The 19,697-nt window shown below is 47.6% G+C and overlaps 1 protein-coding gene across 1 annotated transcript; it reads left to right on the top strand.

Annotated features, from left to right (window-relative positions):
- The first annotated feature begins 1,443 nt into the window (after positions 1–1,443).
- HSPB8 (heat shock protein family B (small) member 8) lies at positions 1,444–13,860 on the top strand. The gene is made up of 3 exons (XM_034791171.1): positions 1,444–2,451; positions 7,826–7,889; positions 12,604–13,860. The coding sequence occupies exons 1-3, from the start codon at positions 2,067–2,069 to the stop codon at positions 12,761–12,763; spliced, it is 609 nt and encodes a 202-aa protein (XP_034647062.1). The 5' UTR covers positions 1,444–2,066; the 3' UTR covers positions 12,764–13,860.
- Positions 13,861–19,697: the final 5,837 nt, after the last annotated feature.

The following is a 19,697-nucleotide window of genomic DNA, read 5'->3' as shown; positions in this document are numbered from 1 at the left end:
CATCCCAGGCCAGTTTCAACAGAAGTTAAAGCAGCACTTCATGGGCCCAGCCCCTGGAAGCCCTGGGGAGGCTTCCCAGGCACTTCAAAGGGAGATGGGGCTGGGGCAGTCCCAGGAACAGAGACGTGTCTGGCCAGCCTTCAAAGGAGCGAGAGCGAGGAGGATCTAGCGATGCGAGCTGGTCATGGTTCCTGCACCCCATGGGGATGGAGGCACAACTCTGCCTGGCTCAGCCTGCTCCATACTGTAATTATAGGCCGTAGTCACGTAGCTCCAGCTGGGTGCAGCAGCTGTGGGAGGGCAGGCGTGTGAGTGATGCAAAAAGCACCTCCCCAGGTCTGTTAACGTTCTGGAGCTGGGGTGAGGCAAGCCCGAAACCTCCCTTGTTTGGCTGGGTTCAGTGCTCTAGAAGCTCCTGGCCACCTGCTAGTCCGTAGCTGCCCTGCGCTGTCCCAGGGAGAATCCCAGCACGGGGCGGCGGGGGAGCCTGGACCAGCCCTGAACTGGTACGACCCTGAACAACGGTTTATCCCGTGCTCAGTTACCCACTATGCTCCCCACAACTGTCCCACGAGCACCTCCCCAGAGCCCACCCCACTGCTCCCGGCACCAGCATCCAAACGGGGCCAGCTGCAGAGACAGCATATTGAAGTGGGGCTCAATTCCCCCCCCAAGCTCTGGGGGGGACAAATGACGCTTCCTAGGCCAGCAGGAGCTGCTGCAGCCCTGGAGGATTTGTGCCAAGGGAGAGGGGAGATGCTGTTTGCACCACAGCTTCCTGCTTTGGGGGGGTCAATGGGATCGGCCAGCCAGCCACCCTGGCCAAAGCCTCCCCAGCCAGTGCTGCCCCATCGTGGGGGGGGCACCCCCCACATACTTGCCAGCTGCTTATGGTACCGGGGGAGAAGCACACCTAATCCAGGGCCCAATCTCGCTCTCAATTGCCATGAAGCTCTTGCCGTGGGCTTGGTCTCCTAACCTTGACTGTAGCGGGGACTGGGGGTCCGTGCCAGGGCTGAGTCAGCCGGCTGCTCTGCCACACAAGGACCCTCTTTAAAAGTCTGACCCCTTGCGCACAGCCCTAGATCGTCACTAACCCCGATACCGGCACCGAAGCCACAAGGGAACGACACACACTAAGCTTGGCTCAATCGGCCCCTGCTAACAGGTGTCCTTACAGTGCGAGGCGAGCGAGGGCTCTGATGAGCTTTTGGGCCAGGGGGGTATTTTAAAATGGTGACAGGTTGGGGATGCAGTCAGCCTTGAAGCTATTCGGAGCATGTTGGCTGCTGTGGGCTAGGGAGGGAGCAAAGGCGGGGAGGGAGCAGAGCAGAAGGAGTGGCAAGTGAGGAAAGCTGCCTAAACTTGGCTGTCCCACGTAAGTATTCCCGGCCCAGTGGGAGAGGTCAGCTGTCACAGCATAGATTCTCCAAGGGTGTTTCATCCTCTCTAAAATACGCAGCTGACGGGGCAAGGATTGCAAAGCACAACCCCCAGCCCCGAACTCCATATAAATAGAAGGCTCCCAGCTGGTTGGAATGTTAGAGAAGTTTCTGGACTCTGAGCACCAATGTTTATTTAAGCTCCTGCCAGGGATCGGAAGGGAAAGGGGCAGGTAGACAGAGGAAACAAGCGTCTTAAGTTGGGGATTTTCTCGCTCCCTCGAAGAGATTTTTCACCACCAAGGTATTTTTTTCTTCGCTCCCCCACTTTCTCTTGGGTGGAATTTCAAACAAACAGGATACTGTTTCTCTCCTCTCGCTCCCTGCCTCCTGAATTCTTTGCTCCCTGCCTTTTAAATCTTTGAATGATTCAGCCCTGATTTTTTTTTATCGTGTTGGTTTTGGGGAACGGGTATAAACTAATATAAACTGTTGGAATCCGGGCACAGCAGTTCCCCCCTCTCTGGTTTGAGTGAGTGGATGACTCAATCCTGGGAACTTTCTCAAGGGAAACTTTGCACTAAGGAACAGAAAAGCGAACACTGACATTTCCTGTGCTCTAGAGCCGGACAGCATTGGCAGTTTTGTCCTCACACAGTGTTGTTTTTGACTTAGAAGAAAATCATGGCTGACAGCCAGATGCCCTTTTCCTGCCATTACTCCCCCAGGCACCGAAATGTCCGAGACCGATTCAGAGAGCCTGGCTTGTCCTCTCGACTCCTGGACGATGACTTCGGCATGTGCCCCTTCTCTGGGGACCTGACTGCAGACTTGCTGGACTGGGCTCGCCCACGACTGACCAGTACCTGGCCCGGTCCACTGCGGTCAGGAATGGCCCGAGCCCCCGGCATGCCCCCTCCCGGATACGGCTCCAGGTTCGGCAGTTACCCTGAAGGTCGGAGTCCTGCTCCCTTCTCTGGGGAGCCCTGGAAGGTGTGTGTCAATGTGCAAAGCTTTAAACCCGAGGAGCTGACCGTGAAAACCAAGGACGGCTACGTGGAAGTGTCAGGTGAGTGAAAGGCAGGGAGCAGAGGAAGGGAAGCACAGAAAAAAGGACCATAGAGAAATGGAAATAAATCTAGGTCCTAAAAAGAAAAGAAAAAAAAATCTCTTACAAAATCTAAGGTTCAAATAACTAATTCCAGGAGTTTCTGCCAATCCTATGTCAGCTTTATTTTAACAAAGGAACAGTCCCCAGCAGCATGTGCACGCCAAACACTGCAGCCTGAGGCAGGGAAAGTGAAACGTGACCGATGGGACTACTCCCAGCCTCCAGACTGAGAGAAATCGAGGAGGTTAACAGGCTTGAGGGGCCTGATTCTCCTTCGGCTTACTCCGGTTTCACAGCAGTGGGACTCTAGGGACTTGGATGGAGTTGTGCCTGATTTACACTAGTGTGAGAGGAGCACCAGGGCCTAGAGGTTTAAATGCTCTGCCAGTTTTGAAGAGCTAGGACATTCATTTCCTTAAACTGGACAGGGTGAAAGTCTAAGCAAAGGGCAAGGGTGAGATTGTCAAAGCTGCGTAAGGATTGGAAATTGAGCGTCCAAAGCACAGATGTAACTTTGAACATCTCAGCCCAGAAAAGCATAGAGCGTTCACATCTAGAAAGGAAGAACCTGCACACACTTGCTACCTGACTACTGTGCCAGACACTGGATGAAATCCTACCCAGCGGGTAGCTCTATCCAGAGCAGGGCACAGTGAGCCCGGACTGAGACCTGGGTCTGTTTCTGTTTTTACACTCTGGTGACACTTGTCCTGCCAAACAAGTCTCATTGGGTTAAACTGAAGTGATTAGTCCTCATGAAGTCAATAGCACCAATCATGGCAGCACTGAGTGTTTGCAGGGTTGGGCCCCAAGACAATTCTGTTAATTATGGCTCATTCCAGAGATTCTGGTCCCAAGGGGAAATTCCTTTAAAGGGACAGTGTCTCACTACAGTGTCCTCAGGCATTCAGCAGCTACTAGCAGTCAGGAATGCTGCAATGACCCTACTCTCCACCCCTCCCCCAAACAGGAACAAGTCCCAAAGGGGCAGGACAACCAGACAAAAAGAACAGCAGGAGGAAGGGGGCTGGAAACCGAGATGACCAGAAAGAGTTAAGTGGAGTTTTTAAAATAAGGGAGGATTAACAAGTGGGGGAGGGGGGAGCACATACATTGTGCAATGGAGTTAGAGAAGGGTGGTGGAAACAGAACATAAAGCTGGGAAACAAAGGGAGAGGTTAACAGAGCAGAAACAACAAAAGAAATAACCTGGGAAGGGAAAAAACCCCTTTCTTTATGTTGTGTCTCATTGTTAATTCATTTAGCATCCCCTGCAATAACACTGATGATGGAGCCAATTCACCAGCGCTCAATGAGGAGGCCATAAAAATTCTATTGTGATTTCCCAACAATTAATGTAGCATTAAAAATAACGTGTTACCAGGAAAACATAAAGTGGGCAGGGGGAAAAAAAAAAGAGCTGATGAGATTCTCTCTGCACAGCCCTGCTAGCAAGCGCCAGGGGGAAGGAAAGCTCTGAACAGAAGAAAAGAAAAGTAAAAGAACCAGGGCTGGCTCTTCAGCTGTTGTAAATCAATGTCACTCCTTTGGCTTGAAAAGAGCTCTGCCGATTTACACCAGTTAAGGATCTGCTTCACAGAGCTGAGCTGTAAGTGCTCTGGTGAACTGCACCCGCCCCTGGGGAAGGAAGTTGGAGGATTATGCTGGGGCTAGGGGAGGAAAAGGAGCAGGCCGCCCCTGGCGTGGCAGGTGGCCAGAGAGATCTGCTTTCAGTCTGAAGTGTCAGCAGGGAGACTGATCGGGCTGCAAAACAATGTGAAAACATTGGAGCACAATGACCCATCAAGCTACAGCGGGCAAAGTATTGGGGAAATCTTATGCTGACAGAGGGATGGCCTACGGCAGCCTTATGGAGCTCATCAAGCTTGGATTTCTGATTCATAGGTTTCGGGAAACCACAGCAAAAGTGACCATAACCAGGATTAAGGCTAGGGAGAGCAGGAGAGAGCTGTTGCTCGCTAAGTCTTGCCAGAGGAGCAGGGTAACTGCAAGGAAAGATTTCCCCCTTGCAGAAGGGACTCCCACACTAGAAGTGGGATGAACCTGCGGGACTCTGGCTGACAAACTCTCTTTTAAAGTGACAAATAAGCTTTGGGCCGGATGAACCAAACAAAATGCCACCCCCATTCTGATCAGCACCTGGCTCTGGGACCATGCTGGGGGAGAAGGCTCGTCCTTGTGTTTGGGAACTGATCATGTCTGAGTAGCCTCCCCCCGGAACATGGTCTGGTGCTTGATGCCTGCTCTTTGGGCCACTTCCGCCATGGAATATGACGGTGGTAACTCCTTCTAGCAGGTGAAGTCAATGGGAGTTGCATCCACTCCCACTACGGTGGAATCTGCCTGCGAAAGGGAACTGAGGAGCAGCAGCTAGAAACCAGTTTTCTTCCCGCTGTGTTTGATTTTGGGGCAGTTCTTTCTGGGGGAAGCACTCCTCGCTTCTGGCGAGTTCTGCCACTGGGTCAGCAGCAGCAGCAGACACAGCCGGGGGCTGATTCAGGGCTAGCCGGAGCTGTGTAGAGAACTGAGTGGTGGGGTTTGTTTGTTTTTTGGCTCACTGGCCAAACTGAAAAAGTAGGGGTGGAGAATCGTTTTGGGCCAAACCAAAGGTTTTGTTTTATTTTTGGATTTTTGTACATTTAAAACAATAGAAAAATCATTTCAAATTTAAAAAATAATCCAAACATTTGCTGTAGACAATGGCAGAACCAAACACTTTGATTTTTTTCAGAAGGGGGGGGAGGAGTGACTGAAACAGCGAATTCTACACACATTCACAAAATGTTTAGGTCAACTTGAATCTGTATCTTTCAACGAAGAGAGTTTTTTGTCTGTCTGAAGAATTTCATCCAGCTCCATTCTGGACGCTGGCTAGACGCTGCCATCCTAGCGTTACCCTGATTTATGCAGATGTCAGATCGCAATCAGGCCTATTTGATTATTATTCCACATCTATACTGCAGGATATTTACCAGAGGCCTCTGATCTATACATCTGCCAGGTAATGAAGAATCACAGAGCATCCACTTGGATTTTAAACTTGCATTTAAACACAGTAACAAGGCCCGGGGTTTTCTGCCATTCTGTTGCTTTGCAGACACGCCCTAGGTTTAATTAGACATCTTCCCAGAACAAGCAGCAATAATGTTTCACCCTTAGCACTGGTCTCTGACACAGGAGGTTCCAATTAAACCATGAGCTACATTCCGGAATTTAACCCTGTAGTTGCTGAATTAGACTATTGAGCATTATGTAGCAGAGGGTGCTTATCTGTCCATTATTAATAGCTAAGGAGCACCAAAGTGTGCCAGATACTTTCCAGACAAATAAGAGGGCAACAGTGTGGCCACCTCACGAGATTTTATTGAGAGTCTCATGATACTTAGTGATTTTTCTTAAAGCCCCAGCTCCTGGAGGCATGGGATCAGGTGAGATCCTCAGCTGTCATTACACAATAAAGGTAACTGTCTAGCCCTCCTGGCTGTGAAGTGTGAAAATATGGCCCCAGTGTGACCCTAAAGCCTCAGAAGGCATTTTTTTTCTATGACTGTTAAGCCAATGCCATGATTGGGGGGCAGGGATTTTTAAACACGCAGGGTTGGCAAAACCAGGATGACTGAGTGAGCAGGGAAGTTCGGCACACCTTGTTAATTCCATGTTTCATTCAATTTTTATGCTAGTATAGCAAACCATGGCCACATACAGATAGCTTTCCCATGGCCATTCCATGCCTTCAGCGCCCAAAACACAGGTCTTCACCACTTGGGCTGCAAGGGGAGCTCCACGAGCTAAGGGAGAGCCTGGTCAGGAGGAAGACCTGGAAGAGCATAGAAAGAAGCTGCCTCCTCTAGAGTTTCTAGGACCAGCCAGTAGAGGAAGACATAATCACATGTATTGGCACGCCCAGCTTGCTGGAAGGTTAGGGAACTGGGGTCAAAGGCCTTTTGGAGGAGATTACCTTTAAGGAAGGATTTGAAATAGAAGAAGGTGGAGGGGTGGACTGTCACAGTCCTCCACAAGATGTAGCCTCACTTCTTCGGCTACCGCTATTCTCTAAGTCTCCCGCACTGTATCACCCTTGGATTCATGACCATTTTCCATAACACTGGGTAGGAGACTCTCTAGGGCTGATAATTTGATGGGCATAGGTGGCGGTACAGGACATGCTTCAGCTGCTGTGGGATCTGCACCCACTCTTACATGCCGTCAAACGTTCAGGTGCTTCCCCAAAGCTAGCCTGGAACTATCCCCATTGTCTGGGGCTCTGTGCTCATTACAGCAATACTAAGCAACCAGCAGTGCCAGCAAACCAGAACCCACCAAGGCCTCATCTGTCAACGCTTCCAGTTATTTAAACTCTCTTGCCTGTGAATTCTAAATAGATTTTCCTAGTTGTTTTATTGATCTGTCCCAACCTCCAGCTGTTCAAACGGTCTTATTCTGCTACGCAAACACCTTGCTACCCTTCGTTCTAAGGATCTTCTTTAACCCACAATTTTTGTCACCGCCCACTACCTCCATTCCTTCTTGCCACCCAACCTTCTAATGGCTCTGATCGGTTCTAGGCTGCTGAGAACTTTGGATCGGGGGCATTTCAGGGCTGGTTGAAGCCAATTGCAAAGCTCCCATTGGCTTTAATGGTGCAGGAACAGGGCCTCCAAGAGCACAGCCCAGTTAGCCGATTCCTGTTTTGGATCTGTAGTACACAGAGGTGAGAACAGGTTTTTCTGTATTTGCCCCATCTAGAACCTGGATCGTCCACATGCTTTTGGCTCTAATAAGATTAGACTTTCAGCAAAGGATGTCTTAGAGCAGTGCTCCTCAACCTCTTCCATACCTACGCATCTCCCTGGAACCTCCATCCCATCTGGCTAGGGTCCCCTCCCATTTAGCATTATGAAAAGGGTAGGGCAGTCTGGAGCCCATGACACCTGCTTACGACTCGACATTGAGAACCTGGGCCTGAATATCTTCTCACATTGGTGTAAATCAGGAACAACTCCACTGAAGCCAGTGTAGTTACATTGGTGTAAGGGAGAGCAGAATTAGGCCCACTAATCTAGATGCAGAAGGCAGGGTTCCTTCTCCCACGATGCCTGTTTGCTGTTAAATTTTGGGCTTAGTACTGCAGGTTCCTTCACCATCAGCTTCTCCCCACGTTATTTTTCTTTTAGGAGGCTCTTGCAGAAGCAAGAGCTTAGCTGGGTCAAACTGTGAAGGGCAGGGGAGGAGAATCTGAGCAGAACTTTTTTTGCCTGTTGGTAAAACAGCCATCTGAGACACTGTTGTTGTGTGTTCCTGTCCCCTCCAGGCAAACATGAAGAGCAACAGGAAGAAGGAGGAATAGTCTCCAAGAACTTCACCAAGAAAATCCAGTATGTATAATATACACCGTGGTTTCTCAGTTCTTTCTTATGGGGCTTGCCCACACGGGGCTCTCACTCCACAGAGGAGAGCAGGGTTTAGGAATGAGGACGAGTCTCTTATTTTTGAGAGCATGAAATGATTTTCTGAGCAAGCCTTCAAGCACTCTCCCTCAGCTCCCTGTGATCCACCGACGGCCAGGTTCTGCTCTCAGATGACCTGGGTCCCATTGATTATAATGGGATAGGCCCATGGGCAGATTGTGCCCCTAAATGCACACCCACCCTCCTGACATCCAAATGAGGTTGATATGGATGCGAAAGTCCTGTTACTAGGTGTGTACTCCTGGGGAAACTGGTAACCTCACTAGCTTGAAAGGGTGGCCTGCAAGTGCATGTATTGGAGTCAATTACTGAACCTGAATGTAATACTGAGACCAATGCTGAAATTACTCCCTAATATAGAGGTCAGCCCTGCAAGAAGCCATCAGCTGCATCCCCTTCAGCAGGACCCCCCCAGCATCGACTCCACGGGCTGAGATTTTCAAGGCTGCCTAGGTGATTTGGAGTCCGCATTCCCACTGAAATGAAGAGTTGTGTATCTAAAGCCCCTGGACAGCTTTGAAAACCACAGCCATAAAGTCTGGCTCCTTGTGCAGCTAGATGGGAAACATAAATCAGTGAGATGTGTTTGAAAAGTGTTCAATTCCCTGCCCGCAAACCACATTCCTTCAGGGTTTGTTATTACAAGCCCAAGTCTGTGCTGGCGCAAGAGATTGTAATCGTATTGACTTCAGTGGAGTTACATCATGAGTGAATTTGGACCAATGACTCCACAATATATTTTTGAACTATTTATGAGTACATGAGTAATAATAACAAAAAAAAAAATAAACACATAAGTCCCTGGTACTTACACTGTGTGAATGATTCACACTCCAGAACTCTCTCTGAAATTTAAAGCCACAAGACTGCACAGCTGATAGCAACGCTCTTGCCTCTCACCAGTTCAAATCCAGCCCAGCCTGATAGTGGCAGGGAAAGGTATTTCCACACGAGTCCATGTGTCTCCATCCAGCTCCTACTGACCAGGTGCCCACGCGAAAACAGACCCGTTATCGGAAGTCTTAGAAAAGAAGCCAAAGACAACAAATTCTTCCCTTACCCCTGGAGGTCAGGAGTGAGGCTAAATGTGATTCCAAACAAACCCCCAGGCCCAAACATTCCCAAAATTCACTGCTGACTTCTAGAGAACAGGTCAAATCAAAACCCAGCTCCAAATTTCCCTCCGCTTCAGGGCAGGTCAAATCTGATTGCAAACTTGTGTCTATTTCAAGGAAAGGCATGTTGATGGGGAAACTGAATTTGTATCAATCTTGGGTGGCAGGAGACCTAGGTTCTATTCCCGTCTCTGTCGTTGACCTGCTGTGTCACTTAAACCTCTCTGTGCCTCAGTTTTCCCATCTGCAAAACAGGAGTAATGCCTTACCCAGCTTTGAAATGCACTTTAAGGTCTATAGGCAAAATGCTCTGTAGCAGGGCCCAGTGTTAGAAATCAATAAAGATCAGACAATTCCAAGCTCTAAATTCTACTACCTTACAGTTTCTTTCCCACCACAAAGGCACATGTTGTGCTTGGGGTGTCAGTGTTTTACCTTAATCCGTACATTTAACCTTAAGCTTCTGTAGAATATAGACAGGGCTAGACCTGCATGTCACAACATGTTTTGCAAATATCCTTTCCATTACCAGGAAAGTCAAAGCTGGACAGGGCAGGTTGGAGAGGAACAAGGCTGGACAAACGGGCAGGGTTACAGAGGGTGGGCGTTCTCAGCTCCCAGCAGGACTTGACAGATTGATTTCCTGTGATATTCCTGGCTGTGGCTGAGCAAGTCCCATGGTGGATCTGTAACGCAAGGCGAATGTCTCATTAGCTCGTGCTGCTTATAAATATTTCATGACTAAGGCAAAACAAAAGATCTCTTCTTAACGCCTACCCAGCCATAATCCTAACTATGTTTATTGGGACTATATTTTTTGGAATTGGCTGGAATGTTCATATTAGGGGAAATAATGAGAAAGGGGGGAAAAGCAAGGAAATTATGTCACAACCAGCAAAAACCAGAAGGAATGGGAGAAGTCAAAACTATCAGGAAAAAGAGAGACAGCTGCAAAAAAAAAAAAAAAAAAAAAGTTGTCATTCGATATTTTTTTTTAACTCACAAAAATTGCTCACTCTTTAAAAGACAATAAAAAGGGAAACGAAGGCCCCAGGCCAGGGAAACACTTAAGAATGTTTATGATTGAAGTAGTGGTCAGTGGAACAGCTCCTGTTTGAAGTTATGCATGTGCTCCAGTGCTTGGCTGGACTGGGACCAAGGCCCTGGATGACTTGCATTGCACTTTGCAATGGGGCCACGGCATTTGTTTAACAACAAGTGAGAAGTAACAGGTACATTGACTTTTCCTTTAAGAGGCTCCTACTTATTGCCTGGTGAAACTATTTGATAAGAACTGGTAACAGGATGAGATTTTTTAGAATAATGCAAATGGGTCAGGCTGGTCAGTGTGGCCTCCAGTGAAATGAGATCCTCTTGTGCTGGGATACTAGTTTCCCCCCCTCTACCCCTTAAAAAAAAAGTTATTTCTGCCCTCAAATCTCAGAATCACCTTACCAGACCTCCTCTCTGTGTGTGCAGCTATGATGAAACAGCCCCCCCCCCCCCGACCCCCTTTGCCTGTCTTCTGCAGCATAATGTCAGAGGTGACACCTTGGGTCTGATTCTGCTGTCACTTGCACCTAGGGTGACCAGATGTCCTGATTTTACAGGGACACTCCCGATATTTGGGGATTTTTCTTGTATAGGTGCCTATTACCCCCCGCACTCTGTCCCGGTTTTTCATACTTGGTGTCTGGTCACCCTACTTGCACTGGTGTAAGTCAGCAGTAAAAGCTCTGATGTCAGTGGAGTTACCTGCGTGAGATCAAACTCGGGCCCCTTGTTTTGTTCGGACTTGCTACCTGCCCAGCAGTCGGTGTGTTGGTGCATACAGAGCCAAGTGCTGCCTGGCCAGTGCTAAGCCTGAGTAAACGGACAAGGAGCAAAGCCGCTGAGTGGGGCTGTGGAGGCAGGATTTCCCCCCTCTAACACAGGAGTGTCGCAGGGAGTGGCTGTGCTGCTGTCACGAGCAGTATCCGTGGGCTGTCACAGCCTCTGGGGGATGCGTGTTCCCCCGTCAGAGTGGTTTTAGGTTGTGGCTCTGTGGCCATTCCCTTGCCAAGCCCCCAAAACTAGACACCTAGGGCCCAATTATCATTGTCCTGCACCTTGCTCCCTCCTTTAAACCAGTGCACAGTGAATGCCAGAGTTTACCCAGGCACAACGAATGGCGCAAATGGTGAGCCAAGCTGCAGCGCAAGTGAGGGGCCGAGCTGCAGAGTTCAGAATGATGGCGTTCTTTGGAAATCAAAAACGAACCAAACTTTGCACGGAGGCGTCTCTGCCCAGATGCTAAATGCAAGCCAGCCTGTCTGTCTGAGTACAAACTGGTTGGGTCAGATTGGAGACAACAGTCTGAAAGCAGATTTATGCTGCCCAGCCCAGGCAAGTTTAGTAACCAGTCAGAGAGGCTCCTTATTTGGGCATGTTTTTTTTTTTTTTTTTTTGCCATGACGCAGGCTGTGATATAAAGATGATTTACTTGTGCTTTGCAGAAGCTCAAGATGCATAAACTATGAGTGGCATCCAGTCAAACATATCTGCAGGGGAGATTAACCAGAGAGCCTTATAGTGAAAAGAGAGGTCTTTAAACATACACAGAACATGCACAGTTATAATAATGAATAATACAAGGCATTACCAATTCTGGATCTGCTTGAGGTTCATTCATTTAATTTAAATAATTCTTTGTACATCTCTATATGGTTTTTCCAGCTGGGGTTCTCTTTACAAACATTAATCAATCTAGCCTCATAAGAGCCCATGATGTATGTAAATAATATCACTACCATTTCACACATGGGGAAACTGAGGCACGGAGCGATCTAGTTAAGTGACTCAGTCAAGTCTGTACCAGGGATGGCTAAGGATCCCAAGACTCTTGACTCCCCGTCCTGGACATTAGCCACAGGACCATTCTTCCTAACCGCCTTTAGTCCAATTTATTAGTAATCATATTCTCTGAAAGTGACACTGGCTAGACCCAGTCCACGAATGTGGATTTCCACTGGGGTGTGCAATACAGTATAAGGATAGATTGCCAAGAAAAATAGACAGCACAATAACTCAAATGTGCCCCACAATATTTAATTGCTGTTTATTAGCAAAAAGTGACCCTGCCACAATATTTGTTAACCTTGAATAATGGAGACATTTTACTTGACTTGATGGTCCCTACAGCTGAACTATCTGGCTATGCTTAATGGTCAATTTACTGAGAGACTTGCATCTGCTTTTCTATGGAGCAGTTGTGTTCTCCAGCAGCCATTTTGGCTGGTCCTAGGCAGTGTTTACCAGTGGAAAATACAAAGGACAGACAAGTCAGTAATGATGTAGGAGCATAGGATGCTGTGACACCAAAATGGAATTCCCACAAAGCCCAGTTTGGAAAATAAAACAAAGGTAACAACCGCAAGTGCTTGTCTAAAAACTACAGGGGAAAGCAATGTAGTGGACACTGAAGAAAAGGGATTGGCAGCCCCATAATTTTCCATTCCTCTTTTCAGACTTCCATATGAGGTGGATCCTGTCACAGTTTTTGCTTCCTTATCACCAGAAGGTTTGCTGATCATTGAAGCGCCACAGATACCTCCCTACTGCCAGTACGGAGACAGCAGCTATGGCAACGAGATCCCAATGGACAGCCAAGAAGCAACCTGTGCTTAAAGTGTCTTTCCCCATTCCCTTTCTTCCCGCTCCCTCCCTGAAAAGATTTCTCTCCAATTCCAGATGTGATTGCATTAGCTGAAAGGAAGCGTACATTGGATATTTTCTTAAAGGGCCGTGTTTCCTCACATTTTACAAACATATTCTTGTTCTAATCAGATTGATTTTGTACTGGGAGAAGGTGGTTGACAGTAAGCCTCCAGTACCATTAATAATGTTGTTCTTTGTAATATGGTTGCACCTAGATGGCCTAAGAGAGCTCAGAGCCCTGTTGTGCTAGGCACTCGACATACTAACAGTAGTAGACAGTCCCTGTCCCAGTGAGCTTACAATCGAAATAGGCGAGACAGATGAAGGATGGGAGGCGAAACAGAGGTCATACATAAGGTCACTGGCAGAGCCAAGAATAGAACCCAGGTCTCTTGACTGCTAGTTGAGTACCTTAATTACTAGACCAAACTGCACTTTGCTTTTATTGGTCACTTATTTTTCTCCGGTAGCTGCTGCTGACCAGCCTGGGGCAGAGAATTTACCATAGCAAGGTCCAAGCAGTGGTTGAAATCCCCTTACAAACTGCTCATGGGCTCTGATCCTAGCTAGTCTTATTGAAACGAGAGTAGATAACTCCATAGCTCCAACTTCTCTCTTTGACACTTCCCCCTCAGCAATAAGTATCCAATCCAGCCCACAGTTTCACCAAGGTTTTATAGAGGTCTTACATGCTCCAATATTGTTTATCTGTATATCAGACAGAACAAAGTGGATGTCTTCTTTATTATTATTATTTTGCTATATGTTAGAGATGGAATATTTATGACAATTTCAAAAATCTTTTCTCCTCTTCAATTCAAATGCAACTCTGTAGTCATACCAATTGTGCGTCTTTTTCTTTGTCCTTATTTGAACTACTGCTCTTTAAACAGCCTCTTGCCAGCATCTGCACTAGTGATGGAAAGATGTTGTTGCTTCGTAGACAGACAAACTGACAGATCTGACATATTTCAAAATGTAAACTGTGTGCATGTTTGGAACCTTTTTTCCAAAGAGGATTTGTGCTTTTATTGGACAAACTTGATAAATAAAACTAGTTGACATTCTTAGCTGTTGTGTTTGTCTTTCCAGAAACCAGCTAGGATTTGATTGGTCTGGGGGAGGGCAGAAAGCCGAGTCTCCAAGGGAGGAGTGTGCGCAGCAAAGTTTCATGGTGGGAGTTGTGGGGTGAGACAGGAGGTAAAGTTAAGTTGAGCTGGTTGAGAATTTTACAATGATACTTTTTTTGGACAGAAAATGCAGTTTTTGCAAAATCAAAATTTTTCCATGGGGATCATATCTGTGTTGCTGACATTTTTTTTTATACTCCGTCAGGAAAACAAACACAATATTTGCCTATGTGGGCCAAGCTCCCCAGCTGAACTGTACCTCTAGTGATGCCCCATAATCTCACGTCTGGTTGAACTGCTGCAGTGCATCATGGGAGTCACATGATCATAATGTATCATGGGAGATACAGTCCAGCAAAGGAACCTGGCCCATAGAGGAGAAAGGTGGCAGGAGGCACCCAAACAACAACTCCCATAGGGCATTGCAGCAGCTCAGAAAGACACAGATTAATGTTGAATCGAGTAGAAACAAAACACTTCAGTTTGGTTCCACAAACCATAACGTTTTGACACTTCTGAATCGAAGGGTTTCAGAACTTCCCATTCCATTAAAAATGTTGATATTTTTACTTTTCATCCTGACTGAACAAAACCAAATTTCAAAATATCAGCATCTTCCACGTGCTGGAAACTCTGATTGTCAACATACTGTTAAGGGTTTTTAATGGTCCCAGTGTCTCCCTCGTGCATACTACAATGCTGCAAAATGGGAGTGTTACTGGCACAATAATTTCCCCCATAACAACTATGCTGAGTGTTCTTCAGTTCAGACATTCCCATCCGGCACACTTCTTATCAGTACGAGGCCCTGTTCCTACTAGAACGCGTAAACAAATTGCAACCAGTCAGTGGCATGGGTGATGTCCTCACACAATATGGTTAATACTTGGGTGGAAACCATGGCAGCTAACCATGGCAGCAGCCTAGGCTGATACGTGTCTCTCTTGCTGTAAGCAGGTCTCACCACTGGGGTTTGCCCATATGGACAGAACCCCCCCCAACCCCGGTCCTGAATCCTCTCTGTTCTGGGTGCAGCAGGAAATCCCAGCATGCCTTGCCCCAGGTGCTGCTGGGGTCTTTCTATGAGCAGGAATCTATCACCTACTGGGACAGTGTGATGGGCTGCGCAGAGCCTGTCCTTCGACTGGTGAGGAAAGAGTTAACCCCCTTTCCCATAAGCAGGGCCACACAGCTGTGCATCTTCAATGTAAAGCTGCTTAGGAGACGGTGGAGCCAGCTCTGAGGAAGGGAAGGCCCAACTCCTCACGCTCTGTCTAAGGGACCAGGTGGGCGGGTTGGGTGAAGTGATCGAGAGGATTGATAGCAGAACCAGAAGTCCACCTCGCAGGAGAGAGCCTGTTGTTTATCTTCTCCTGGAAACCACTCTGAGCCAAGCATTGTCCAGCCCCGCTGCTCCTGCGGACAGACACACCCAGAAGCTTCCCTGTAAGGAGTGGGTCTTTACTTCTCCGTGAGGAGCTGGCAGGTAAACCAGGCTTTGTTTGGAACTACAGGCTGGGCCCGTAGAGGGGGCAGATGTGGTTAGAACTCAGAGCTAAGATTTTTTCAAAAGGGACTTGTTTTTAGGTGCCCACCGTGAGGTCCCTTCAAGGGGCCTGGATTTCAGACAGACCCAAGCACTCAGTCTCTGAACATAAGGCCCTTGCAAGGTGAGTAGCCAGAACTATTAGCTCCTTTGGAAAGTCTTGGCCCATAAATTGTGATAGCCACCAATAAAGCTGCGTCTCCGTCCCTGCTGTATCATGGCCAGCCCTGCATGGGCTCTCATATCGCAGACAGTAGTGGATAGCTTCCTAGAGTTTCTCAGAATGCACTATTACAAACACAGTTCTGCAGATACACGGGGATGTGCTGGGGCAAAACCTGGACACACCTCCATCGTCTGCATTGTCACGGGGTCAGCCAGGGGAGGCATGAGCGGATTATGAGGACAGGGCTGTCTGTATTTGTAGCTTAGGCAGGGTCTAACTCTAGGCTCGGTCCGTGAAGTTTCTGCAGACCCTCTCCTGCCTTCAGTTCCCCTAGGAGCCATTGCTAGCCTTCTTCATTGGAACTACTGAGCTGGGCAAGGGGGGGGCAACGAAACATCTTTCAAAGGGAGTAGCACCATCTCCCTAAGCCCCTCGGAACATGCACCTGCTCTCGGTTTAGGGAGAATCTCTCCTTTAGCAACGTATGTGTTCAGCAGGGCAGTGATATACGGAGACTATTTCACATGACCCTGGAAGCAAAACACAAATTAATACAGCCTTGGATGAATCACGGGATCCAGTACGATTTACCTTGCGAGCTCCCAGTCTCTTCATGCCAGCACACTGAATGCAGCCTGCTGCCTTGCTCAGCAAAGGAAGGCAAGCTCCCACCGATCGAGAGCTAACTCCAAAGACTAGACTGCTGACCCGATGGGTTCCTTAAAAGAGAGAGAGAGAGAGAGAACGAGAGCGAGTGCCTGAGTCATGGAATGTTCTGGGTGATATTTACAATGAGAGCTGGGTACAAGGTCATTCCGCAGCAAATGGCCGGCTTATCTCAACAAAAATATTGATCTAGGCTTCTTCTTGCCGCTAACCCTGCTGGAAAGAATTTTTTGAGAGGGGAGGGAAGGGGGAGAACAGATGGAAGCAAGGAAATCCTGCCAAGCTTCCCCAGGCCATGTTATTTTTTCCTGACCGAGGGCCTGATGGAGCTCCCACGGCTATCAATCACACTGTCATTGACTTTAACGGGGCTGGGATTGGCCCTTAGGGCTGCAAGAGACAGCACGTTCCAGCAAGACTGGCTGATTAAGAGCTATTGCTGCTGCTGCACCTCATGTTTTGTGTAGACCATGCAGCTGGTAGGAGAGTTAATCCTTTGTATGGCAGTCAGGCCAAGAGACCTCAGGCAGGTCGGGGTCCTATTGTGCTAGGTGCTGTACAAACCTGGGAAAGCCAGTTCCTGCCCAAAAGAGCAGCTTAAAAGACAAACACGAGGCGGACGAAGCAAACAGGCAGATGGGGACTGGGGGTGAAGGAGAAAGGGATAATAGAAATAATAGGGTGTTTTAATACAGACTAGCGCTGCGCACAATGCATAGCCAACGAGAAGCTGCAATCATAACTCACCATCTGCTGAACTGTTACCAGGGGGCAGTTTCTGAATGCATTACAGAAGAGGGGATTTTAAGGAAGGGAACAGAAAGAGGCTAAGCTGGTGTTGTAGTAATTGGGCCTACATCTTTACCCTCATTGCGAGCTCGGCTGTGAAAAGTGAAGGCAAGTTCATAACATGTCACAATAACCTACCACAAATATTGATGGAGGAAGGTGTAAAAGGGAGCGGGACTGAATTCGTCCAAACAAAAAGGCCTCCTGATATAATTCCAGGACTGTGATAAGCCGATGCCTGCTACATAAGTGAGAGTCAACACCAGAGACAGAAGCTGCATTTTCTGTGTTTGCTCTTCTTTTCTCTCCCCTTTTGTGCGTCTTTGTCTTGTTTTGGCTTCTAGAGAACAGGATCAGACTTTACCAAGCCCAACAATAACAACAGCTCCAGCCCATCTCCAAAAAGACAACCATTATCATCTTTAATACCAGCTGAGAGACTGTCAAACAGGGGAGGCTCTGTCTAAAAACTCGCTACAGCAAAAGGGAAAGGAAATCAGGGATAGCATGAAAATGAAAGGCTTATTTAATATTTTACATTGCAAAGGATTTAACTGTTTTTCCTTCTTCTTCTGTATCTTTAATAAAAGGGTGTTGAATGCTGTGTTTGCCATGGTACTAAGCAGGCTGAAGTCTCTGTATACCAACCCCTCAACTTTGGTTAAAACTGCTGGACAGGAACAGGGTCATATTAACACCTTGGACTGTTTGGGCATATACATTTCATCAAAATTCATATGACAGTGGTGGCTTTAAAGTTGGTAGTTTACTTCCCAGTGGAAAAAGTCTCTCTCTCTCTCTCTCTCTCTCTCTCTCACACACACACACACACACACACACACACACACACACACACACACACACGTCACCAGCTCGAAAGGCCACCCTGGATGGGAGTCTTAGCAGACACCATGGATTGAATGAATCGTCCATACAAACTGAGCTCCAAGCTGCCAGCTAGAGGACATCCAGTTGGGTTGAGGAACACTCATGGGCCAGTGTGTCAAACTATTATGACTCAAGGTGACCTTTCCCCACCAAGCTGTAACGTCAGGGCAGCAAAGCTATCCAATCCTCTGGCATCTCTTGAATCCGAAGATCATTTTGCAGCTGTCTGATAATGGCTCTCTCCAATCTTTTCCCTCAATCAAGCTGGTTTATCTTTACACCAGAAAAAGTCCTTTTCTATTATCCTGATAGAGATACGAAATATCGCTCCACTCTATCAGGCAAAATCAGGATCTGGGTTGTGAGCAGCAGCAACTCACTGTTACCAGCAAAACAGTCTTCTTCTTGCCAGCTCACCAAGTCCTCCAGACTCCTAGCTCTTCTTGCCCTGCAAGTGCCCGATAGAGAGCTCCTGTGGATGAAGCAATTGCAGCTAATTATCTGGCTGTAGTTTTGGCAAATGATTTATGCTGGACTCTTGAAAACCTTTATAATAAGCTCTAAGGAGATTGAAGCACCATGCAAGATTTGTTAATAAGACTTTATAAGGAATTGGCAAACTTCCACAGTGTTCCTCCCCTAGAGTATGCTGCTTCTGGTTGGGAGCCTGTGGATTTATTTTTAATTAAGCTGGAGACTATTGGGAGGAAGATAGTTCGGTGAGTTACAAATAGAGGTATGCTGGAATAGAACCAATTCCTCCCATCGCAATAGATATGAATTGGTGTCCTTGCCTTTAAATCTCTAGGCAGATCCATAGAGTTAGGTTTATTTTCTTACATGCTGGATCATTTAAATAGTTTTGTTAAAATCAAATATACTTTTCAGCCACCAAACATTCTCGCAAGACTGGTCAAATGGCAAATTGCTTAGTTAAACATTGCTTCCCCCCCGGCACATAGTGAATGGAAGAATTTATCACCTGACATTAACTGCAGAGAGATTGTTTCCCTTCAGAAACAGCTGAATCACAATTTACTGAGACATATCTTCAGCTGGTGCAAATCATCTTAGGTTCAGGGCAGTCAGCTGGTGTCTACCAGCTGAGTATCTTCCACTGTCTTCTAGAGATGGGGCCTATTCCATACCTGCACCAAGCCTTGGGAAAGACCAGATTTGGATGAACATTTCTCATTGGGGGCCCATCTCTATGGATCTGAATCAAGACGCGGGATCTAAACTTTCTCCCTGTGATCCCCCCACCTCACAAACGTTTGTATCTGAACATTACCTCTGGCCTCCACCCCTCTGGTATAATGAGGCTGAACTGGAACACCAGTTTGCTGGGTTCCTGCCAAGGGCAGCAGCACAACTGAAGCAGATGCCACCCTCAGAGAATCCATTCCCCGATTTTGCGGTGGGTGCCGTGTGTGACGAGGCAGGGCCTGGGAGTTTAGTCAGTGCTGTGTGATAGCCAGGCAGGGCAGATGTGATTAATAAAGCTGATATTTATTTACTTCAGTAGCCAGGCTTGGCTCTTCAGTTCAAGCTCCCAGTAAGCTGGGAGAAGCAAATCCCCTCCAGCACAGGAGCGCCGCCAAGGACAGAGCCACCATGTTACTAGCACTATCCTAACAGATAATGATGCAGCGGATCCGTAGCCTCCTGAGGCAGCGCCCAGTGGCAGCTAGTGCTGGCAGGGCTAGTCAGACTGACATA

This window comes from Trachemys scripta, chromosome 15 (assembly GCF_013100865.1).
Source record: "Trachemys scripta elegans isolate TJP31775 chromosome 15, CAS_Tse_1.0, whole genome shotgun sequence".
Taxonomy (NCBI): Eukaryota; Metazoa; Chordata; order Testudines; family Emydidae; genus Trachemys; species Trachemys scripta.
This window is presented reverse-complemented; position numbering and strand designations above follow the sequence as displayed.